The 24,325-nt window shown below is 52.0% G+C and overlaps 2 protein-coding genes across 2 annotated transcripts; one reads left to right on the forward strand and one right to left on the reverse strand.

Annotated features, from left to right (window-relative positions):
• Window positions 1–1,027: 1,027 nt before the first annotated feature.
• On the forward strand, window positions 1,028–15,010 carry LOC131555065 (ninein-like protein). The gene is made up of 12 exons (XM_058800746.1): window positions 1,028–1,086; window positions 1,516–1,699; window positions 1,930–2,064; window positions 2,142–2,279; window positions 2,483–2,621; window positions 3,683–3,793; window positions 4,360–4,645; window positions 6,993–7,060; window positions 12,182–12,433; window positions 13,441–13,653; window positions 14,266–14,382; window positions 14,472–15,010. The coding sequence occupies exons 3-12, from the start codon at window positions 1,997–1,999 to the stop codon at window positions 14,658–14,660; spliced, it is 1,581 nt and encodes a 526-aa protein (XP_058656729.1). The 5' UTR covers window positions 1,028–1,086; window positions 1,516–1,699; window positions 1,930–1,996; the 3' UTR covers window positions 14,661–15,010.
• An 829-nt stretch (window positions 15,011–15,839) lies between these two features.
• Window positions 15,840–18,212, reverse strand: GINS1 (GINS complex subunit 1). Its single transcript, XM_058802580.1, has 7 exons — window positions 18,135–18,212; window positions 17,834–17,898; window positions 17,630–17,725; window positions 17,270–17,360; window positions 16,970–17,086; window positions 16,529–16,603; window positions 15,840–16,292 (listed from the first exon to the last, which is right to left on the reverse strand). Exons 1-7 carry the CDS (start codon window positions 18,207–18,209, stop codon window positions 16,224–16,226), a joined length of 588 nt encoding a protein of 195 aa, XP_058658563.1. The 5' UTR covers window positions 18,210–18,212; the 3' UTR covers window positions 15,840–16,223.
• Between the last annotated feature and the right edge of the window lie 6,113 nt (window positions 18,213–24,325).

Consider the following 24,325-nt stretch of genomic DNA (forward strand, 5'->3'; position numbering starts at 1 on the left):
CGGATGCACAACCCCGTTTCCCACGGTATGTCAGTGTCTCTTAAGCAGCCAAGACTCAGCACCTCCATGGGATGAGGTTTGTAAGAAGGATCCTGGTTGATGGCCTTGATCTGCAGCTCCATGAGGGGATTTCCACTAAGCTTGGGCAAGGAGCAATTATGTCCTTGCCAGTCTCCTACACAGGACAGTTCCTTTGTGTTTGATGTTTTAAAAGGATGCTGTAGGGAATCCAGACGCGAGTCCAGACATCACACCCTTAGAAAGGTTACTCTATCCATTTCCCCATGCCGCCCCAACAAAGCAAAAAAAACCCTACCCCAACAAAAAAAAAAAAAAAAAAAAAAAAAAAAAAGCCACCCCAACAAAAACGAAAATAAAACAAAAACAACAACAAAAAAACCCAACAAACAAAAAACCCCCAAAAAATCCCCCCAAAAAAAAACCAGAAAAAGGAGGCTGAACATCAGGGTTTACTGAGAATAATTCAGACCAAGATACTTCTTTTCACAATCTTTCGTGGTGATTCCATAGGATTCAGTCAGGCATCTGAGGGTGGTGATCTGAGGGAGGGTTCTTCACTTGCAGGACAGTTTTTAGATGTGATCTGTAGTGCAGCCACTGCATGGTGGCTGAAAGGCTCCCTTGGGAGCTCCCTGAGTGGGAGCAATCCCTGCCTAGGTGGTGTGGGATTGTAATGCAGAACAACAGGGGGCTGTTGAGCCTGGTCTTTTTATGGGAGGGAGAGGGATGCACAACCTAGGAGAGGAAAAACATCACCCCAGTTCTAATGCTGGTCTCAGAAGTGCTGATGTCTCTGCACCTCACATGTGACACAGACTGCCCTCTTTTTAGTGCATGGACAAGCTTCATCCATGGGGTTTTTTTTGTTTGATGTAAAATACTTCTTTCTCCTTAGAGCATTCAGTTCCAAGGACTGGCAAGGCATTTGCTTTTGAAGTAACACCACGTGAATGTGCTAAGGTGGAAGTGAATCTCTGCTTGCCTTGACAGCCAGGACACCTCAATCCAGGATCTTGAGAAAAAAAAAAAGAAACAAGAATCGTTCTTTTGGCTTCAGACTTTGAGGTAACAGCTCTCTGAAGACAGGCTTCTTCCAAACCTGCTAAAAAATTGGTGCTTTTGGAAATGTTCTGAATTCTGTATCAGCTTTCTGGGCTCTGCTCTTTGGTCAAATAAAATGTTGGCTGTCAATCCCCATTTGACAGTTTTCACAAGGCCCTGTAAGTGATACAGTTTTCAGTGCTGGTGTTTCTGTGGGCTCTGGGTGTTGATGGGTCAGCAGGGAGACCAAACTGAATGGTCTGTGCCTGCAGACCTGTTCTTGTGGCTGCCATGAGGGCAGCTCAGGACATCTCCCTCCTGGCAGCCTGGGGTTGTTTCTAAAATGTTCCTCAGTATTGATCTGGTCTCTGAAGTTTCCCTTTGATATTGAAAACCATCAGTTTTCTTCTGACAGTTTGGCCCCACTGACTTATTCCTGCTGTTTTTCTTCAGCATCAGAGGGGAGCGCTCAGGGATTCAGCCTGTCCTTCTGGCCAAGCTGCCTGGGCCCACATCACCTCTCCAGCCTCAGCAAAGACACTGGATTTGCCAAGCCTCAACTTGTCACTGCCACCTGAGCCCTGGAAGAGCTCAGAGGAGATCCTCAGGGTCCCTGGTTCTGCCTGGATCGGTGCTGGTGGGTGAAGTGAGCAGCTGCCCATGGTGGGAGGAGCACTTGCAGCCAGGTTCAGGATGGGTTTGGTCACCCCAGGGCTGGGGTAATGTGGGGGTGGATGTGATAGAGGCTTATCTGAGATGGGGGGACATCCCTGAAAGACTGGAGGGTGGGCACATGGTGTGACAACAGGAATGCTGTTGGAGCTGTTAGAAGAGGGAGGAGGTGATCTCACTCTGCTGTTCTTGCAGAGGAGGACCAGCAGCACGGAGCAGCAGGTGAGCCTGGCAGGGCTGCCTGCAGCTTGGGACAGCACTCATGGTGCCCAGGAGCGGCCTCCAGCCTGCAGCTGGCACCTCCTACAGCTACAAACTGCAGTGCCTCTGGTAAGGGCTCTGCTCCCTGTGAGGGCCCTCTGTGGGTGCCTCTGGGGTGCCTCATGCCCTGCTCGCTGTGTCTGCAGGAGCCAGGTGAGGCACATCGCCAGGGAGAGGGACAAGGCAAGGCTCAGTTTGCAGAGGGCAGAGAGACACTGCCTGCAGCTGGGCAGGGAGCTGGATCAGCAGTACATCACTCTTGAGCACACCCAGAGCAAGCTCAGGTAGGAGGGGTTCTTTTGGTGGGGTGCAGAAAATGTGCTCACACATCCCTTTTGAATCTCCCCCTTGTTTTGCCAATGTGGCAGTGGCAGGAAAGCCCTTGAAGACCCCTCTCCACCCCTATGATCTCAGCATCCTTCCAACAAAGCTCTCATCTCCAGGATCATGCTCTATCTGTCCCAACCATGTTGCTTTTTTCCCCCAGGAATTTTCAAGCAGAAATAGAGGCAAAAGAGCTGCTTTTGCAGCAAGCAGTGAGTCACCAGGCAAAGCTGGAGGCTGCTACACAGCTCCTGCAGGGCAAAGAGGCCAACCTGCAAGGGAGACTGAACCATGTGATGAATGTAAGTACAACTGCCTTGGATGAAACACCTTCGCTCTTTCAGAGGTGGCAAAGCAGAGGTGGTGACAAATATAGATGGTTCACTTTGCTCTTGTTGGGAAGAACAGTAATTTTATGGAGAAGAATCATCAGCCACATCCATCCAGTTGTATTAAAGACAGAACTTGTTACCTTGCCATGCCATCACTAAACTGCTGTGTTGTCTGTTGGCAGTGGTTTGGCCCTTGGTAACACCTGCAAACACAATGGCCAAAGCTGAAATTGTGTCAGGGGCCATGTCAAAGGCAGAGATGTGTCTGCATGCCTGGGATTACCCCAGCTCTGGTCAGTGTAGAAGTGCAGATGGAGATAGCTCAGGACTTGCTGCCTTTGTTAACTGTGAGGGAACAATTTTGGGGAGCAGAGGTGGAGCTGATCCTGTGGGGCTGTCTCGCTCTTACTGTGCAAAACCCATCCCTGTCCTTTGGAGAGATGAGCCCATGTGGAATCAGCAATGTGCTGTCCTGTTGTGGTTTAGGAATGATGTTCACAGTTTAGTTCTCCTACCAATACTCCCCAAACCACACTGCTGCTTGCTCACTCCCCACTTTTCAATGGCTGGAGAGGAGAATGGGAGGCACAAAAGGCAAAGACCTTGGCTTGAGATAAGAACAATTTACTGGAAACAGCAGTGAGATAAGAAACAATCAGTGACAGCAACAGTATTAACAAAAGTGTGCAAAAGAGAGTGTGATTTGCAAATGCTCATTGCAGGGCAGCCACATTTTCTCTGGAAGGCATCTCCTTCTCCCTGGAATTGAGAGAGAGTGCCTTCCCTCTGACCCCAATGAATGAGATGGTTCAGAATAACATCTGGGCTTTAGCCACATCCCCTCCTGGTTACTGCAAAAATCTGTCCTGGCTAAAACCAGGCCATGTCCAGGGTCTCCTGGGTGCTGTGCTGTGTTTGGCCTGCTGATGTGCCAGTTGTTGTACAGCTCCCTGCTGAGCACCTGTGGCTGATAAACCCTTCCTGCCATGTCAGGACCCACTGCAGCAGGGAAATCTCTATTTGATCTGCAGGAGAACACACAGCTACAAAACAAGGTCACAGAGATGGCTGAGAAACTGTCAGCCTCTGAGGAAATGGTGTTGGAGCTGCAAAAAGAACTCAACCACATTGTGAAGGATAAGGTAACCTTTCTCTGTTGCAGTCAAATAAGAACTTTTCAGGAATTCATTAAAAAATTGATCTTGCATATTTTGTGTCAGTTGCTACGGTCTCCCCCTGTGTGAGCTCTCCTGTGCTTTAATGGCAACCTGGAAGCTGGGAAAGAAAAAAAAAAGGTTATTTTTGAGGTTATTTTTATTTATATGAGGATATTTTCCAGTTGTAGAGAATTCTGCAAATCTGCAGTCTTCAAGGGAAAACTTACAGAGTTCGGTTTCCAGAGAAGTTTTATTTTTCACTAGTATTGAAGTAAAGGGCTTGTTTTAGTATCTTCCACTCCTAAAATGAATCTGGGGAAAGAAGTGAGTCTGTGATCTTGTTAGCCAGGAAAGCTTGCCTGTACTTTGGTGTCTCACATGTGGAGAAAATTGGTTTTCCTCCTTTTTCTGACCCATCCCACAGGTGATGGGCCCCTTAGGGAGCCTTCTGTTGAACGTATGGGTGTGCCCTGTGACCCCAGGGATTTAGCAGAGCTTTTGACTCTCCATTTGGAGCTGGTTTTCCTGAGGAGAAGTGTTTCTTTGTGCAGCTGGAGCAGGGGGAGCCCCAGAGCCCCGAGTTCCTGAAGCAGAGCGAGCGCTTTGCCGAGATTGTCCTGGAGTACGAGCGGCAGTGCCAGGTACGTGCGGGCAGCGCTGCCGTGTCACAGCGCTGCTCTCTGCAGCACATCCCTGGGCCATTGGGCCTGAGGGAGTGCAAGGAGGCAGACCTGGTCTTAGGGCAGAGGGATCCCTCTTACCTTGCTCAGAGTGCTGTCTCCTCACTCCTGAAGCCCTCATGGGTTGTTTGCCATGCAAGGATTTTGGCAGGAGAGAGTAGGGGTGGATCGTAAATTCCTTCCTGCTTGTAGCCATGGACTATTTTGTTAGGAAACCATGTACATCTGATGTTAAGGACAGACCCTGGGCTCTGTTGGATTTCTTCTTGAGCACAAGGAGAAAGCTGTTCTCCTAATTTGGAAACCATATTAACAGCTAAAGTCTTCTATCTTTTTGTTTTTCCTTTCCTTCTTGCCCCCACTTTAAAAAACCCTAAAAATCTTGTTGCTGCTGAACTCTGCTAGAGAGTCAAGGTAAGCCAGTCCAGATATCTGATGTGTGTAATTGGTGCTGTGTGTATTGTAACTCCTGCAGGGTTCTGTGCTCCTTCCCAGAGCTTGGGGCTTTCTGAGGCATGAGCACAAACTCTGTTTCCCTTCTCCCATTTTAAACGTGTGTCTCTTGCATTTTTAACTAGTGTATCTTTAGCTCATGCTGGGTGCTCAGTTGTTTGAGTCCCGTGCTTGTCACGTTGCCTGTTTGTTCCCAGGTGCTGTGTGTGGCTGGGGAGCACCCCTGAGCAGGGACAGGGACAGTCACATCCCCCCAGCTGAAATGCAGCTTTCAGTAAAGCCTTTCTGTGGATGCATCAGGCAGCCCTTCTCCAAGCTGCAATTAAAGGCAAACATTCTGAAGCACTATCCAGTGCAGCATTGCTCCAGGTGGCACCAGAGGGTTGAATACGCTCAGTGCTGCAATCTTTCCTCTCGTTGAGCAGCCCCAGAGTTGTCCATGAGAATGCTGATGGATGGAAAGGTTTGACCTTCAGGCTTCACTTGCCCCTGTGAAGGCACCCGCTGGGGTTTATCCTTTACCCTCATTGAATGCTCTCAGCCTCCCTTTCCTGCTTAGAATGGAGATGAAACAAACTGAGTTTGCATTTGTCTACATCTGGTCAGTAATATTTGTTACCTGGAAGTGTCCTAGTTCATAGTCTCTCACAGCACATCAGTTTCCTGGAGGCAGGATATGGGATGGAATTGGATGTCTGCTCATAGTGAGCAGTCCAGAAGAAGGCAGGATGCCTTGTATGCTGTACAGGATAGAGGATGTGAAGTGAAGCAAACAGCTGCCCATCTCCAGACACTCCATGAAAGTGGCTCATTGCCCTGCTGTGGTGGCTCATTACCTGGTGTTCAGCTCTGGGACTCCCTGCTCATGGAGATGGGATAAACTCCTGTGCTGGCCTTGGGCTGTCTCTGGCACCAGCAGGACCTGCCTTGTGCTGTGCTTCCCATGGGATCAGCACCTTCTTCCCTTGCTTTATTCCTTCTGTAGCCTGGAAAAGTTCCCTCCCAGAGGCCTGTGGGCTTTGCTTCCCTGTGAATCCTGCTGGTTGCCTTCTCTGCATTGAGTAGTGCTTGTTGTCCCCTGTGCCCACAAGGGAGTCATGAGGATGTAAACACAAACCCCTGGGCCTGTGCTGAGACCATGATGTTTCTTCTGTGTTGGATTCTGCCAGTGGTTATTTAGGTCAGGAGGGTCTCAGGAGGCTTTCAGGAGGCCCAGCCTCCTGAGGTGTTGGCAAATCCCTGGTTTTGTGTTCTTTTGTGCTTTACAGTATGTAGTGATGGTGATCTCGGAAATCTGGGGTTATATTTCTTCTTTGGTTCCTCCAAATTCTCTAATGTGTTCCTTAGTTTGGGAAGGCTGTGCTGGGGCTGGGGAGGCCCTGGCAGGAGCTTGGAGGAGCTCTGTGCTGTGTCCTGAGCAGTGTTTGTTCCAGGTGCTGCACGAGCAGAACGCAGCGCTGCGCAGGGAGCTGCAGGGGCTGCGCCTCCAGCTGCAGGAGAGCAGGGCTCAGGCAGGGCTGCCAACAGCAGGTAACGGGCAGGAGGGCTCAGTGCTCGTCCTCTCAGCAGTGACAAAGTTCCCTCTGCATCCAAGTCTGCATGGGAGTGTGGGGAGGCTCCTTGTGCCTGCACTACTGCTGCCAGTGCTGGTACTGGGTAGCCTTGGGAGGGAAGAAGGAGAGGATGGGTGGTGGGGAGGAGGGAGATGGAGGAGAAGAGGGTTTTGCAACTTCTGGCAGATTTTCAGTGCTGAATATGCTGAGGAAACAATGCAATAAGGAGGAAGTAGCCCCAAACTGTGGGTTGGAAAATTCAAGTTGAGCATTAGATAAAAGCTCCTGGCCAAGAGGGGTGATGCAGCCCTGGGTCCAGTTGCCACATAGATGGGGAATGTTCATCTTTTGGGGTTGTATGCAACCCCCCAAACCCCTTATGGACTGGATGAAGCTGCAGCCATCCTGCAGTCCTATCTTGTAGGCCTCCCCTCACAGGGCTCCTCTCTGCCATCACACCCCTCTCCAAGCCTTCTTGTTCCTACTTCTGTGTTCCAGAAATGTCACTCCCAGTGGAGCAGCTCCAAGAGCAGCTGCAGGACCTGAAGGTGCAGCTGGAAACCAAGGTGAGTGGGGTGGGGGGAGATGTCCTGACTGCTTGGTACCCACAGCTGCTACTCATCAGAGTGACTGATGAGACATCTGCTCCAGTAGGGTGGCTGGAGACAGAGTTCAGGCTGGGGACCAGGGTGGTGCCTCATCACTCTGTGGGGTTATTTCATGTGCTGCTCCACCTTGTCTTGCCTGGCGGGAGGGTTTGGAGCCTTTGCCTCATTGGCTGGCAAAAAATCCCTGTCACCTTGTGAAATGTTTGTGTGGGTCCTGTGAGGAGCCAGAGCTCACTCAGTGTTGTTGTCACAGTAAAAGCAGGGACAGGACCAAGAGGAGAAGCAGCCAGGTGTCTCCTGATGGTAGGGGCTGTATCAGAACCCTTGGCTTGCAGCACACTTCTAACCTGCTGCTCTGAGGTGACAGTGTGAGCCCAGCCTCCTCTTCAGACAGCTGTGAATGCTCATGGAACAGGCCTCAGTTCCACATTTACTCCTTTTGCTGCTGAACTGAGAGGTCAGTGATGCTTGCTGGGTTTTGTGTTGCAGCACTGCAAGAGAAAATCCTAAACTGTCCTGCAGGTGACAGAACAGTTAAAGGAGCACAAAGCTGCCTACAGATCTTCTGCCTGCTTTATAGTCCTGCCTTTGTGCACATCAAATCCTGGAGTTTCTGGTGTTCACAGGGGAGTTGTGGGGAGCAGCAGCTTCTCACCAGCACATCCTGACCAGGAACCACTCTGCAGTGGAGGAGGGATATGAGGAGCAGTGGCAGATGATGTCCTGGCCTCTCCCCTCTCCTCTCTGGGGCTCCTTGCAGACAAGGAGAATGGGCAGAACTGTGCTGCTTGCTGGCAGCAGCTTGAGAGGAAAAGAATTGGGACCCACTGGATTCTGCTTGTTAGACACTGCTGCATGAGACTGATTGTTCAGCAGGGACCAGAACTGCCTGCAGAGAGTCCTCTGTTGAGTGGGACCAATAGATCAATGTGAATTGGAGCTATTGGAAGAGAGAAAAGCTCTCAGGAGCATGGTGCTAATATCCCAATCCTATCTCCTTCCAACAGATAAACTCTATTTCTTCCTCATAATAGTTTATGTGGAAAAACTGTGAGAGGGAGAGGAAGGACATTGAGGAAAGTTTCAAGGCTGAGATGTGCCAGATGGAATACCAGAAAAGAGATGTTGAAGAAACAGTTGCAAAGTACTGGGCTATAATTAATGGGCTGAAACAGCAACAGTGGGAGCCTGGAGCTGGAGGAGAGGTTTGAGATGGAGCAGGCCAGGTGACAGCAGCACGCTGATGACATTTGCCACCCAGGGCAGCAGCTGGATGAGGACAGAGAAGAAATAAAGACAGAGCACAGGGACAGAGTGAGCCTGGGGTCTGGCACTGTTCTCTTTCTGGGGCTAAGGAGGAGATTAGGTGTGCATCTCCTGCTCATACCAGGGTCGGTTGGGCTGATTTTTCACAGGGCTGGAGAGCTGCTTAATTTGGAAGAAAACCTGGGCAGAATTGCAGGGCTGCAATTGTTTGAAGTGAGACATCTAACTCCCCTTACATGAGCGCTTTTATTTCAGGACTCTAAGTTTCCCTGCATGTTCTACAAGGCTGTGTTAGAGGCAGTGCCCAGCAAAGACTGTATCTTAAAATAGTGAGAGATATAAAAGAGCTTTCATTAGTGTTTTTTATTACCTCTTTCTTGGTCTTTCAGCAAACCTGCCTCTACTTACTAGATGATCACAACTTGCTATCTTAAAAGCAGTAAAAAATGTCCTAAATTTCTCCATATAGGTAAAAGGAGCTGACTTGTGAAAGAAAGAGGTTGTCACTGAATAATTGTTTTATCTTCCCTTCCTCCTGCCTCTGCCCTGCTGTGTCTCCCTTTAGGATCAGTGTTTCCCCTTGGCAATATGCCAGCAGGGGATTTTGCTAGGTCATTGTCACTGTTTTAGGGCTGAGATGTGGGGTAGGTGAGGGAGAAGGGAGGGGATTTGGCTGAAGTCTGTGGTAGACCAGGGAAACAACCCCAAATAACAGGAATACAAGGCCTTTAAGCTGTTTTATCTCTGGTGAATGGCAGATGGGCTGACTGCAGTGGGGAGCTTCCAGAGTTGCTGGAAAAGATGGGATTGGCTGTGTGTCTTTGAGAAGTGCAAAAGGTGTGGGAACTTTCTGTGAAGTTTAACAAATTGCCTTCACTTTGCAACACAGAAAACCCTTTGTATTGCATCTCCAGCAAATGTACATTCAGAGGCTGGCTGAGCATTTCAAGGTGTGATATCAAACCCAGGTCAGCAAAATGGTTTTTATCTTTAGGAAAGATGCAGAAGCTGAGCATAGCAAGAGCTGCCATGGAGTGAATGCCAGCATGAGGACAGCTGTAAGGCTTCATTGCAGCAGCGCTGGTGTGAGAGGAGGTGATTTCCCAACAGTAAAGGCTCCAAGGTGAGGCCTTCAACAGCAGGGCACCCATGAGAGGCAGCAGTGGAAGCAGAAGAAAAAAACCCAAGTCTCTGTGGAAGCAGAGGCAGCTCAGGTTGTAAGAAAAGTTTAATGCCAAGATGTGAAAAATGGTGGCTGTTGGGTATGAAAAGATTAAAAAGGCACCAGGATGAAATGGGAGTAATGCAGAGACAGTGAAGCTGAGGGCTCTGCTGTTGGAAGGGACAAGGTGTCTGGAGAGCTGTCCTCTGGGGGAAAATGAGCTGATCCTCTAAGACTCAGGTGAGCAGGCAGACCAAAATCTTCTGTTGCAATTTCAGCACTGAAGGAACAGGGAAGAAATGAGCAATTGTATGATGGACACAGCAGTGCAAACAGTGCAGATGTTTGTGGTAACAAATGGCCTGTTCAGTCTAGCAGCTGGAGGCAAAGTGGAAAGCATTTGTCAGGGAGAAATGGAATCTTGATAGACAAGGGGATGTGCTTGGGAAGGAGGCAGAGTTAAATGCCATCAAAGAGCAGACATCTCAGGACATAGACCTGACCTGCAGGGCAAGAAGAGAAGGAAAAAAGCTCTGGGAGACAGAGGTGTAACAGCATGGGATGAAACCTGGCATTCAGGCTGTCAATACAGAGCTGAAGAGGAACAGGTTGAAACTGGAGCTGATGCAGCTCAAAGATGTGATGCACTACTTAGAAAATGAACCCAGAGCTCAAGAGAGTGTCAGGTTTGAGTGCAAAGGTAGTTTGAAGATCTAACATGCTGCTGCAAAGAAAAAGCAGATGCTTTGTGAGACACAAGGCTGCTGAACACTGTAACAGCAACTGTGTTCTCTTGGATGTTCCAGCAGCAGCTTTGTTCTCCTGCTCTCATGAAGTGGGCTATGAACTAGGATACTTCCAATTAATAAATATGACTGAGCACATGTAGGCATAGCTATATTATGTCTTTTACTGACTGTGGGAGTGTGGTCAGGGAGCTGGGATGTGCTCCTGTGGCCATGGCTGACTGCATACTCACCTCCTCTGCCTTGGACATGGATGCTGGAGATGCCACAGGAAGCACAGCATGTGAATCCAATGTCAAATTCCCAAAAGCAGCTGCACTGAGGTGAGCAAACACCACATAGCCCATGGACTGGTCCTTGTGCTTCAAGGAGAGAGGAAGAACTTCCTCACACAGCTCCTCTGCATACCACAAACTGCAGTGCTGTCCTCCCTGCCAGGATGGATGGTATGTTATCCTGCACCTTTCCCTGAGGGATTTGGGTCCTGTATGGCTCTGGTGTTTGGCAGCAGTTGTTGGAAGAACTGTCCAACACGGGACTAAGCTTCATTCCCACATGTGCCAGTATTCATGGCCTCCTGGGAGACTGGCAGTACGCACAGAAGTGGAAGGACAATGAGACCACCTTGGATTTGGAGTCACAGCTTTGTGTCCAGCCCTGTGAAATCACAGAGGCCTCACAAACAAGCTGATTTCTCCAGACCTGGCTTTATTGCAGTTGAGGGGATATGGCCTCACCACCTGTCACCCTGTAATGAAGTCTTGGTGTGTCTGGATGAGTCAAATCACTTTGTATCCACAGGACTGCCAGATAATTTTAGCCAGTTGGAAGCTACATCAATTCAGTCTGATGCTCTTTGTCCTTTTTTCTCTTTATTTCCCTTCCCTTGGAGACCTGCTCCTTCTCTCCTCTTGTCTCTTGATGGTCCCCACATGTTTTGCCTGAGTTATGGGAAGGTTTTTTCTCAGTTTTCCTTAGTCCTTAGCTGTCATTTGAAACCAAATTGGAAAATATCAGGGAGCCAGCACAGAATGCCAGCCCCAAATGGGGCTTGTGCATGGTTTTCTCACTCTGCTGCCTCTCCTGTGCTGGCTGCTGGAGAACAGCTTGCTGAAGAGTTAACATGGGATGGATTTCTTCCTTAGGAAGCTTTAGCTAGGTACTGGAGTCACCCACTGAGCCATAAATCTGGGGAGAGACAGGTTTCTGGGGTGGATGATCCCAGTCTGCTAAACTGTCCCTCCCATTGTTCTTCATTCCTTGGATTTTAGGTCTCTGACAGCTTTGTAGGACTTTGGGCTGAGCAGAGTCACCTGCTGGGGCAGAGGCACCTGACTCACTCCTGCATCAATTCAGGGCCATACCTGTTTAGGCTTGGCTTTGCTTCCTCTTGCAGGCCAAACCCAGAGCCAGGCTGTCCTCTGGGGGGCTGTGCTTTGCTGCTCTCTGGTCTGAGGCTGATCCTATCCCTCTTCCCAGTAGGAAAAATGGGACTGAGTTGGGTAGAGAGAAGCTGGGGGAGATGGCTGAAATAGCAGTTAACAGCATTGGTAGGAAGCCATCAACCCCAACTGGCAGGCTCTTGGCTGAAGGATTTAGAAGGACAAAAACTGCACAAGTTCATAGAGGAGAGCAAAAATGTTTGTTTCAAACATTCAAACCCAGTCTTCCTTTGAAGAACCAGCTTCATCTTATAACTTGTAAAGCAGTGAAAACTTGTGTGACATTGAAAGTCTTACAGAAGGGGAAAGTCTTTAATGACTTTCACTACTTTCACTCTTTCTCCCTGAGCTTCCTCTCACTCCCAGTCTCACACCCACATGGCTCAGTCTCTCCTTGTTGCCTGTGTTCCCACCCCAAGCCTCCTGTGCATGATTTGCTGTTTCTTTTCTCCATCTCTTCCAGAGTGATGAGGGCAAGGAGGAGCTCTCTCACCAGGATGTCAAGAGGCCTCAGCTGGGCTGTGAGCCCCCTGAGCACAAGGCTGGTGACAGTGCTGGCCCTGGCACTGCCCAGCTGCACAGCCAGAGCCCTCTGGAGGCTGAGTGGCTACGAGGGGCAGAGATTGCTGCCAGGCTGGAGCACCACCAGAGGCATGCAGCGTGCTGGATGGAGATGGAGCTGCTCCAACAGCAGCTCCAGGCCTCACAGGAAAAGGTGAGTGTCCTTCATTCAGTGGCAGGCTGCTGATGGACTCTGTGATGTTGGTTTTGTCCTGCCTGGGGCTGTGCTGGACACTCTCCTCAGAAGGGAGGGTGTCCAACTTACCAGGAAAAAGTCATCCTCTTCCTCTTTGGGGGACAAAGGATTCTCCCTCCTGCTCAGCTATGGCTGAAGCCAGTTCAGGTGCAGCTGGGGGGAGGTCCCTGCTGGCTTGTCCTGTGATGCCCCCCTGTCCTTGTCCTGTGCAGGCTGGCTGCGCAGAGGGGAGGTGGCTCCCACAGGGTGCCAGGAGCTGGGGTTCCCCATGGCTCAGCTGACAGAGGAGCTGGAGCAGTGGCAGGATTGGGTAAGGGTTGGGAAGGGATGACAGCAGCCAGGCAGGGCTTGGTGAGGGATGGGAAATGGGGTGGTCACAGCAGAGTAAGGTGGATCACCAGGACAGAGGGAGGAAAGCCAATGTGAGAAACCTTCCAATGGGTTAATATTCCTCTCCTGCATTCTGCCCTGGGGACTGGCTTTCCACAGAACAGCTTACCCATGCCAGCCATCCCAAAGTAGGACCAGATCTGCTTCCCATTACCAGTTTTGCCCTTTGCTGGTGACAGGAAGCAGAGGACATGTACAGGACATTGAGTACATCACAGCTAGCCTGGGATGTATCCAAGAACCCAAGTCAGCAGCTCCCTCTGTCTCTTGCTCTTGTGGCCCTTGGTCCTGGGACTCCCTCCCAGAGAATCCTCCTGCTCCTCACTGCTCAGCAAGGGGAGCATCTCTCAGCAAGGGCTCTCTGTGTCTCTTCCTGCAGCTCTCAGTGCTCTCACTCCCTTGCTTTGCAGGCTGCCCAGTGAGCACCACTGCCATGGTGCTGCAGCTCTGCTGTGCCTGTGCTGGGGTGAGGGCTGAGGGCACTGTCTGACCTCTCCTCTCCCCCAAAACACAGCCTGGGCCTGTCCTGTTTGGGCTCAAAGCTGTAACCAGCTGTCAACCTTTCTGTGTTACAGCTTTTGGAAGCCAAAGCCAACCTGAGCCTGGCCCAGGCCCAGCACACTCTGCAGTTGCAGCAGGCCAAGGCTCAGATAAACAACATGGTGCCAAAGAAGCAGTTTGAGCAGCTGCAAAACACCCTGAGAGAGGAACAGTGCAAGACTCAGCAGCTCCAGGAAAGCCTCCAGCTGCAGGCTGAGCAGACATGCAGGCAGCTGGTCAGGATCCAGGTAAGAAGGGAATTGCAGGAGCTCAGTCAGGGGTACTGTGCAGGGAACACTGGAGGGCAGCTGTGATTGAAGGCACCAGAGGTTTGGGTGGAAGATGGTAGATATAAAGAACCACAAGGAAAATGCACTTAGCTTCAAATTCAGCTGCAACTTTAATTCTTCATGAATCCTCCAGTCACCAGCCTGCACTCAAATAGGTGGATTTATCTCCAGGGCACTAAGCAACCAGGTGTTGGGGTTTTGTGAGTTTGTGTCTGGGCAAAGACAGGACAAATTATAACCTAAGGAATGATAATGAGCAGGCACAAGGAGCCTTTGTCTCTCCCTGAACTTTCCTGGATAGGGCTGGGAGAGGGGAGGCCAATGGCTTGTTTTTTATAGAAAATCTCTGCCTTGTCTTAAACTGGTTGGGTGCAGACCCAGGGAAGGTTGTACTGCTCCAAACATCTGTCCCACTGCTTTTTGCATCCTGCCCCTCTGATAAACCCCCTGCTCTGTCTAAGGAGCATGAGGCTCCATGAACAGGGCCTTGGGGAAATGTACAGTCCAGGGCTTCCAGAGGCCAGGACAGTGCTGGGACAACCCACACACAGACTTTCTTTCCCTCTGCAGGAGGAACATGAGCAGCTGCTGCAGGCAGCTGTGGAGCAGGCAGAGGGGCTGGAGCAGAGTCTGAGGAGTGCTGAAGCTGTGCTGGCAGAGAGGGCAGCTCAGCTCAGAGATGCCCAGGTGAGTGCAGAGGGGCTGGTGCTGTGTCCCTGCCCATCTGGTACCCCTGCATGGGATGCTGAACCTGAAGCCTCCTGTCCCTGCTTTAGGCCCAACTCTCCAGGAACAAACTGTTGATTGAAGAGCTCCGTGGAGAGAACAGGAGGTTTGCAATGGCCCTGCAGGCTGCTGAGCTGAAGCAGAAGAGCATGGAGGAGAAGAACCAGCTGTTGGAGGAACAAGCCTCAGCTCTGAAGCAGCTTATTGGAAAAATCACACCAGCATCTCTGAGTGGGTGATGGAACATCTGCCATGGCAGCCCCTGCTCCTGGCTGGGGCTGGTCAGGTGCAGAACGGGAGATATGGCTGGGTTGGGAAATCAGCCTTGTCCTCTCTGGTCTTGCCAGGATTTTCCTGTGCAGAAAATAGCAGATGGGGAGCCTAGAGTCCTTTGAGGAAATTGGTCTTGTGGATAGCTGAATTTTCCAGCTGAAAGCAGCAGCCTTGGTGCCTTTCCCAGTGGCCGTGTGCTGTTATGTCATGTCTGTCTCAGGGCAGCTAGCTCACAGGATTTTCTTTGGCAGTTTAGTGGTGGTGCAGGTGCTCCCTCTCTGCAGAAGGCTGATGTTGGAGCCACAGTTACATCTCAAAAGCCAGGGCAGAAAGGCTTGCAGGACCCTGTGCTTGGTCACTCCTGAGCTGGGGCATTAAAAAATTTGTAATGTTACAGCACCTCCTGCTTTTCCCAGTCTGCTCTGTATTTCAGTCACCTTCCCCAACTGCTGCTGAACATTTATTGCCAACAGCTCCTCTTACAGCCTGAGCCTAGGATCCAAACCCAACCAGATTGTTGTCTCTGCAGTGAGCAGGACAGAGCAATGCTGTAATGCCCCAGGCATTTATCCTGTTCCTGCCTTCTTCCCCAGCTGTTTGCTTTTTCAGCTCCAGCCTGAGATGGGGGCTAAGCAGACCTCCAGTCTCACCTAGGGCTGATGTTTTTGCAAGTGTTCTCCCAGACACAGTGCAAGAGCTGAGCAGCTCCACTAGGAAAAGGGAAAGCAACTCTTCAACCTTGTTCTGGTTTTGTGCTACCCAGAATCCTTAAAACCCTCTGCTCCCTTTCCCACCCCTACTCCAACTAGCCCATAGGCCCAGCCAGACCAGTGCTCTGGGATAAGAGATTCTTCACAGGAACAGAGGCACAGGCCAAGCACACTGGGAAAAACCCAGGCCCACAGTCCAGACTGCAATGATCATTCATTCACACAGCACCTCAGGAAACATTTATGGGTCTCTGATGGGGACAAGGCTTCATGTCTAATCCTGGAAGGAACCTTGTGCAGCCTTATCTGACACCTGGAGGAGCAGCTCCATTGAGATACTTAAAACAACCATCACACTGCAGGGTCAGGATGGGTTTGGCTGGAGAGCCAGATCAGTGCTGAATGAACACCACATTAACTCTTAAAAAGCCAAGAGACTGAAGAAATTCTTTATTTAGCAACCATGGAGTTTTCCTGGCTTCTAGAGCCCAGCCAGCTGGTGTCTTACATGCACAGTGTGAACAAAGAACTACTCCAAACAAAAATGCATTCACAAACCCTGGGTGTAGCTGTGGAGCTTGGATTATGTCCCCCCACTATCCTGGATTCCCAGGATTGCTGTATTACCAGCATGCACCCTTTGCTCATGAAGAGCTGTGGTTTTAAGGCATCAAAGGCTGTTAGGAGGAGTGGCAGGGTGCCACTGCAGAGGAGAGGATGGGTGGTGTAAATACTGAGGTCTCTGAAGTCCTGCACACACCAGAGCTCAGTCCCCATCGTGGGCAGGTCACCAAGAGCTGTCCCTCCTGTCCTGCACACTCAGGACAGAACGTGCTCCAGGATTCCTTGTCTGATCAGCTGCTCACATTTCCAGCGGGGTAAAAAGTGCTGCACAGAAACACAGAAAAAGCCTCCATGGATTTGTTGCTGCACACAACCAGCTCTGTTTGTTGTGCTGTACATCCAGTGCCTCATGGTACCAGATCGGGCAGAGCTACACTCTGGACCATGCAGACAGCACAAGGAGCTGTGTGTGCAGGGACTGGGACATGCTGCAAGGCCAGGGGGATGTCATGGGAGTGAAAGGGAAGGAAGAGAACAGACCACAGTCCTGCCACAGGTACCTGGCTGTTCTTCTTCAACAGGATGGTAGTGCCATCATCAATCTCGAACTCCCCATGGTCTCTTAAACACCTCACCTGCAAAGTGGGAACACAGCTCTGTAAGAGTGCAATGAAAAAAACCAACCACCCCCTCCAGTGACAGTCCTTGGCATGGGAACATGCTTTCTAGCTGGTCTAGTTAAAGTTGCTGCAAAGACCTCGTACTGAATAACTTGCCCCACCACATCTCCCTGCACACCAGAAGTGCCATCTCTCAACATGCTTTGTGCTCTCAGTAGAAGGAGTAAAATGCTGGCAGGCAGAGTAAAACACAGAAACCTGTGAAAGCTTTGGGACTCTGAAAGGTCTTGCTTGATGAGCTGACTTGGGGATGAAATGCTCGAAAAGAGATAGTCATGGAAATGTTTATTCATGGATAGAAGCCAGAAATCTTGCACTTACTTCAATGTACAGGCTTTTAGGAGGTTTGATGTCCTGTGTAAGGTCCAGCCCCTCCTCTCCTCCTACTGACCTCATGTAGGTAGCCAGAGACTTTTTGTACCGATTGAACCACTCCACCTGTGGGCATGAACAGGGTTGTACCCACAGACAATGAATACACACGAGTAAGAATTTACAGAATGACATGTTAAACGTCATGTTTATTGTGGGGGGAAGACTACCCTATTTTGATTGTACTAAATAATCCATCAGGAGGAATATGTGGGAAGGGGGGAAGAGTTTGAAAGGAGGCTGACTCACTTCCTCAGCTGACATGTGGAACTGGATGGTGTTGGGCAGAACGCTGCCATACTCCCACCTCAGTGCTCGGATCCGTAGCAGCCGGTCATACCTAGGGGAAGAAACGGGGCAAACCCAACACCTCTGCTGAGGTGAGTGCTGGTAACATCCCCAGGCCACAGTGGCATCCAGTAATCTAAACTTTCAAAGAGCAGGAGGAAGCAGAGCCTTCTCTTTGCAGTGATACCAGCAACGAACACAAGGAGAACCAGCTCCAGAGCTGCCTTGCTGCTCGGGGAGAAGCCACCTGCCCGGCCCGAGAGTCCCGCCACCCTGTCCCTGGGGACGCTGTGCCGGCAGGGATGAGCCCAGGGGACTCACAGGTATGCCAGGAGGCAGCGCTGGTTCCGGAGCAGGCAGCAGTGCCGGAACCGGATGAGGAAAATCAGGTCCGTCCGTCCCGCCTTCGCTTCGGACCTGGGGGATGAGGAGAAGGAAAAGGAGGAGTAGGAGCAGAGCTGCGGGCCGGGGAGCGCCGCCCTCGCTGTGCTGTGCGGGACGCGCCGGGAGCGGCGCCCAACTCACACATCCGCCTGGTTCCGCTCGTACAGCGCCCGCATCTCCTCCAGCGCCTGCCGCAGCTCCTCCGTCTGCAACAGCGGCACAGCCAGTGAGCGCGGGCCGCCGGCGGCGCCCGCCCAGTGTTCCCGGTGCTCACCCGGAGGGGCGGGAGGTGCCCGCCGGCGGGGCCCGCCCGGTGTTCCCGGTGCTCACCCGGAGGGGCGGGAGGTGCCCGCCGGCGGGGCCCGCCCAGTGTTCCCGGTGCTCACCCGGAGGGGCGCGAGGTGCCCGCCGGCGGGGCCCGCCCGGTGTTCCCGGTGCTCACCCGGAAGGGCGGGAGGTGCCCGCCGGCGGCGCGGTGCAGCTCCCGCACCAGCTCCATGCCCCGCTCCGCCGCCATCGCGCCCGGCCGCGCGCGCGGGAAACCCGCCCGCGCACCAGCCAATGGCGGCAGGGGAGGGGCCGACGGCAGCCAATGGGATATGAGGGGGGCTTAGAGACGGGACCACGCCTCCCTTTGGGCCCCGCCCCCGCGCTGAGCTGCTCTGAGCTGCGCCGGGCTCGGCGGCCGCGGTGGCGCCGCTGGGGCTCTCGGCGGCCGCCGTGACACTCTTGGGGTCACGCTGAGAGCCCCCAGGGGCTGGAGCAAAAGCCGGAATTTCTACCGCACACTCGCCTCTAGCAAGCGTGTTTCCCCCAGTCTTCTGGGCGGTTCGCTGGCTGCCGCACCGCGCTGCCTCTGGCAGCCTCCTCCCCGCGCTCCCCCAGCCCTTCCCAGCGCATTTTTCCCTTTTGACAACCTTCCAAAATTAAAGAGAAAAAAAGAGGTGGGTACGTTTGTGAATGGGATGGGATTTGTTTTAGCACTCGGAGCCCTGGATAGAGATTCAATAACCCAGGACCATCACAGCTTGTCCTGCTCCAGGAATTTCTTTTTCTCTGGCCATGTGTTTTTTATGGTTGCTAGAACTAAAAAGCGAGCAGCGTTTCCTGTACAACTGCGGTCCGGGCTGGAACAGTGGGGAGAGCACGGTGGGGCTCACACCACGGCTGAGACGCCTGGGCATGGTTCGTGTGCCCGAACCACCTCTGCTGCTTCTGCTCAGGACAGTGTGGCACCCGCTCAGCTGAGCAGGGACCGCGACTGACTCCGGCCAGAGTGTTTTAATGATCCCAACCACTGCTCTACTGGGGGCTTTAGGCATGGAAATGTCCAGAAACGCTCCAGTGGTCTGCCAGCTGGAGGTGGCTCCTGGGGGTCTGCTCTGTGAGCCGAGCTGTTTCCTGTCTGCAGGGACCCCTCCCCTCCCCATCCTCCCTCCCAGCCCGGGCCCCGACGAGCTGCGGGGCCGAGGGAGGCGCTGCGGGGCTGAGGAAGGCGCTGTGGCTGAGGAAGGCGCTGCGGGCTGAATGAGGCGCTGCGGGGCTGAGGGAGGCGCTGCGGAGCTGAATGAGGCGCTGCGGGGCTGAGGGAGGCGCTGTGGGCTGAAAAAGGGGCTGCGGGGCTGAGGGAGGCGCTGTGGGCTGAGGGAGGCGCTGCGGGGCTGAGGGAGGCGCTGCGGGGCTGAGAGAGGCGCTGCAGGGCTGAGAGAGGCGCTGCGGGGCTGAGAGAGGCGCTGCGGAGCTGAGGGAGGCGCTGCGGGGCTGAGGAAGGTGCCGCGGGGCTGAGGGAGGCGCTGTGGGCCCAGGGAGGCGCTGCGGGGCTGAGGGAGGCGCTGCGGGGCTGAGGAAGGTGCCGCGGGGCTCAGGGAGGCGCTGCGGGGCTGAGGGAGGCGCTGCGGGGCTGAGGGAGGCGCTGCGGGGCTGAGGAAGGTGCCGCGGGGCTGAGGGAGGCGCTGTGGGCCCAGGGAGGCGCTGCGGGGCTGAGGGAGGCGCTGTGGGCCCAGGGAGGCGCTGCGGGGCCCAGGGAGGCGCTGCGGGGCTGAATGAGGCGCTGCGGGGCTGAGAGAGGCGCTGCGGGGCTGAGGAAGGAGCTGCGGAGCCCCCGGGGTCCCCCGAGCGCTGTCACTGAAGGAGCCGCACGTCTGGCTCATCATTCATCATCGCGTTCTGCTCTGATAATGGCCCGTCCGAGCCAGGAGAGATAATAGCAATAAACAGACATCCACAATGCCAATTGTGCCTGCTGAAAATTGGTTGTTGCCTCTTGCCGAGGGATAGAAATGTAGCTGAGCCTTGATTGAAAAATTCCGGGAAAGTTGCCTTATCTTTTTGCTTTGCCAGATTAAAGAAGCCTCATACATAAAAATAGACCAAATGAATGAAGAATTTACAAACATCTATATTTTGTGTTAGGAATTGTGTTAAAATTAGGAAAACAGCTGAAGACACTGATTTATACAACTGTGACTATTTCAGGCAATGAAGGTTTACATATCACAGTTTAACAAGATAAAAGATCTCCCACGAAATACATAGATGACAGACAACTCATCTGAATTTGACATAACACAGCATCAAGTACACATGTAATGTGATGAACAGTGCCAGGTCATTCCCCAGTTAGGTAACATACAACCTCTTGAATAAGGCAATTCAAATATAACTCTTAATTCAAATCACAACATACCCAGGCAGCATGCAGGGAAAAGTCATTTATTTTGTATATTGAAATGACACAACTTGCAACATGTTTCCATTTTATGTAGTTAGAGCAACAGGATATAAACCATTCAAATAATATATATATATATATATTTATATATATCTCAAGTCAACAGTTGTCTTTACTGGAATAAAGATTATCTGTTTTTGGTAAAAATAAAACTATTTGAATTCACTAATTAACAAAATGCACAGTGATCAGAAACCCAATTCTTCTCACCATTGTCTTCCCTGGCTCGCTCTGTTTCCCTGCGGCGCAGCAGCTGCAGAGCCCGGGGGAGCAAAGGCTCCCTGGCAGTGCTCCCCACGCTGCAGAGTGCTACCCACGGACAGCAGCCCTCCCACCACACCCACCACACCCTATGGCTTGGAAACTGCTTTTCCCACCTCCCTTCCCGACAAAACACGTGCCTGACCTTGGGGGAGTCAAAAGTTGAATCGCTTGTGGAAACACATTCGCTGGAACAGGGCTTTTATTTCTTTTTTTGCCCATTAATTCCTCCAGACCTTTATAACCAAGACATTTAAGAAATTGTGAATCTGCTCAGAAGGGAGAAAAGTCTGAGCCAAGAATCTCTTTGAAGTGGTGGAGCCTAACAGACATGGCTGAGGATTTATTTCCACTGCAGCAGACCTGGGGGATCACAGAAGATAATGAAGGCTTTCCCTAGTATTGAAAAGTCATTTCAAAAGGGAGAAATGAAAAGGGAAAGATTTCTCTCTACAATAATAATAATAAAAAAAAATAGTCATTTCTCAAAGGCTAATCTAGGCAGCTTCTCCATGGTAAAAGGCTGTACTTCCCCCTGTTTAAGTGGATACCTGCAGGGATGGATCCTCTTGCCAAGGTGTCCCCTGGTGGCTGGGTGTGCCCTGCGCTGTCCCCACGTGAGGAAGGGACAGGTCTGGATGCCAGCAGGATTCCCTGTGCCAGGGGTTCAGGGCTGCTGGCAGGGGTGTGGAGGGAATGGCTTTGGGCTGAAGGCCCACAAAGCTCTGGGGGAGGGTTCCCCATGTGCCACAGGGCCTATTAAGGGACAATAAATAAATCCTGCCCATAAATAATGGAGAGGCTAAGATTGGATGCAAGGGGATCCAAATGCCCCAAGCCTGGGGATGGGATTCTCAGGAGATTTCCTTCCTTCGGGTAAGCTACACAGCAGCCACAGCAGTAGCAGCAGCAGCAGCCAAGGTCTTCCTGCTGGACAGCTGTCCCAGGCTTCCAACCCCATCTGTCAGCCAGAGGAACCATGGGAAAAACCGGGTTCTCAGAGTGATTATTACTGGATCCTGTTTGTCACCTTTGCAGAGTTGTCTCATGCCTCCCTACTACTCTATTTACTGCTCTAGTAAAAAATCATTGGAATATTTCTTTGCCCTTAAAGATACAAAAAAAAATCTTCAAAAGATATGGGGAGAAAGGTTCTTTCACAATGACATTCAGAGCAAAAAGAGAGAAACAACATCTTACAGATCATTAGAGAGCTATCTTTGGCAGAATATTTAAAATAAATTATTTTTACAAATATTTTCTGCAGTCATATATTTATTTTGAATAGTTCACTTTCAGCTATAGGTTCACTACTCTCTATTGATAGGAAACACCACAAATATAAAAATATATGAGCTCAGCACAACTTTTAGGCTACCACGACTGTGTCCAATAATTTCAAAAGTTGTTGACCGATACCACGGAAAATATGAAACAGGTTTTTTAGGAGCGTGTGTTGGGTTAGAAGGTCACAGCTTGTGGCTGCTGTAGAACGCGCCGGGGAGGGCGGCTGGCTTGGCTGGGAAGGAGCTGGAGAAGCCGGATGCTCAGAGCCAGTCTCTGCCTTCCCGCGGGGAATCGTCTCCCTGGGACCCCCAAGGCTCACGGATGTCCTGCTGGGCGGGCTGGGGAGCAGCTGGGTGACACCGAGCTCTCTCTGGGACCCCCAAGGCTCACGGATGTCCTGCTGGGCGCTGGCTGCGGGCTGGGTGACACCGAGCTCCGGATGGGCCCGGCTGTGCCCCGGGAGGGAGGGAAGGTGCAGCTGCTCCCGCTCCCAAATCCCAAAGCCGCCCCTTCCACCTTCGTGCAGGGAAAGCACCGAGGGAGCCGCAGGGCAGCCCCTGCCCCAGACCGTGCCAGGGCCCAGCAGGACGGGGACGCTGCTGGGAGCCCCCAGCCCCGGCCGTGGTGCCCCAGAAGGGGCCTTGCCTGGTGCCAGTCTGCCCCTGCAGCACCGAGTCCACCAAACATTGAGATTTACATATTTTGCTTTGTTTATACAGCATGTACAGAATATACAGCATCGGACAATTATTTCCCAGTAGACTGGAAATGTCTCCCAAGATGACCTCTTTTATCAACAAATATATATATAAATTGACAGTAATAAAAGAGTCATACCAACAAATATATTATGGCTTTTCAAATAGTGTAGCTGCATTGTGCCATTGTGAGGAACTGTGACAGAGACAGAGAGACTGGGGGTGCTCCAGCTGCTGAGCCCGGGGGTGACCCTCAGCTTGGGGCACAAGCTGGGGCAGGGCCAGCCTGTGGCACCAAGCACGGCTCAGGTGGCAGAGGGAAGGTGAAGTTCAATTTATGACCCATGCTCTGGTTTCTGTCTCCAGGCAAACCAGCTCTCCTGCAAACTCTCAGGCCAGCTTTGGAATAATTTGGCTCTGTCCAGCTGGGGTCTGCCTGCCCTGTCCCTGCTGGGGGGACCAGGGGGCTGCTTGGGCTGGCAGAGATCTCTCTGTTTCTCTCTCTCTCTGTCAAGGTTTGCACAAGATGTCTGTCTGCCCTAGGGTGCCTTGTGGGTGGGAGGGGACACACACAGGGTGATGGGTGACAGGATGGCGGTGGCAGGTGGCTTTGGGTGCGTCAGGAAGGGTGGTCACAGCCTCCTCCTGCCTGCCCGTGTTGCTGCCCTTGGATTGCTGAGCAGGGGCACATTGGTGCCTGTCAGAGACTGGTGGCTTCAGAGGAGAGCAGGAAAGGGAGAGCCATTCTTTCTGGAGCACATCCAAAATTCCAGAGGGCAACTTGCCTTGGCAGTGCTGTGCCCAGCCACCACCCGCATGGGGTGCCCCTGAGGAGACTCACCACACGCCTGCTGCCTTCCCCCATGGGCTGCATCCAGCCACCAGCTGCCCCCAGCACTTCTCAGTCCCTCTTTGAGCTCCTGCCCTCCTGCATCCCACTGTTCCAGGGGACCCTTGCTGTGGGGAGTGTCCAGCAGCCCTGGGACAGGCTGTGCCGGCAGCTCCCTGCCCCAGTGTCCCTCTGCTCCCGAGAGGGACAGTGGGAGGAGCTGCTGACATGGATTACATCTCTGCCAAGAAAGATGTGCTCCCTTCTTAGATGGTTTCTCTAGAAGGAGGAGCAGCTATTCAAGTGTGCAGAAATGACTTTTGAGAACTGGAGTGGTCATTCAAGCATCAAGATAATTGGGCCACTTAATTACAGCAGAAAATAAGTGATGGATCTAAATCACCCCTGCTGTAGGGGTTTTTAACTAATTCCCATCTCATTTATCTCTCCTTTGGAATATTATGGCCACTCCTTGCAGGCCTGTCTGGCTGATGCTTCCAGAAGGAAGCCCAGGTGTCTGCTTTGGCTGTGCCTGCAGGATGCTGAGCTGGGAGCAGCCCCTCCCTCAGGGCAGCAGTGTGGGGAGCGAGTGCCATGGGGAACCTGCTGCCTTTGAGATGGGAGAGGTTTCCCAAGGACTGCCTGGCAGTCTGGCTGCTTTTTGCTGGGAATATCCTGTGGGTTTGTATTTGGGGTGGGAGGTGGGACATGGTCTGTCTACTCCATGTCCTCTTTATGCTTGATCAGTGGTGATGTTCTCACGTGGTGAGCACTGGGTGTTCCAGAGACCTCCCTGGGCACAGGAGAGAGCAGGAGGGATAAAGGTG

This window comes from Ammospiza caudacuta, chromosome 3, assembly GCF_027887145.1.
Source record: "Ammospiza caudacuta isolate bAmmCau1 chromosome 3, bAmmCau1.pri, whole genome shotgun sequence".
Taxonomy (NCBI): domain Eukaryota; kingdom Metazoa; phylum Chordata; class Aves; order Passeriformes; family Passerellidae; genus Ammospiza; species Ammospiza caudacuta.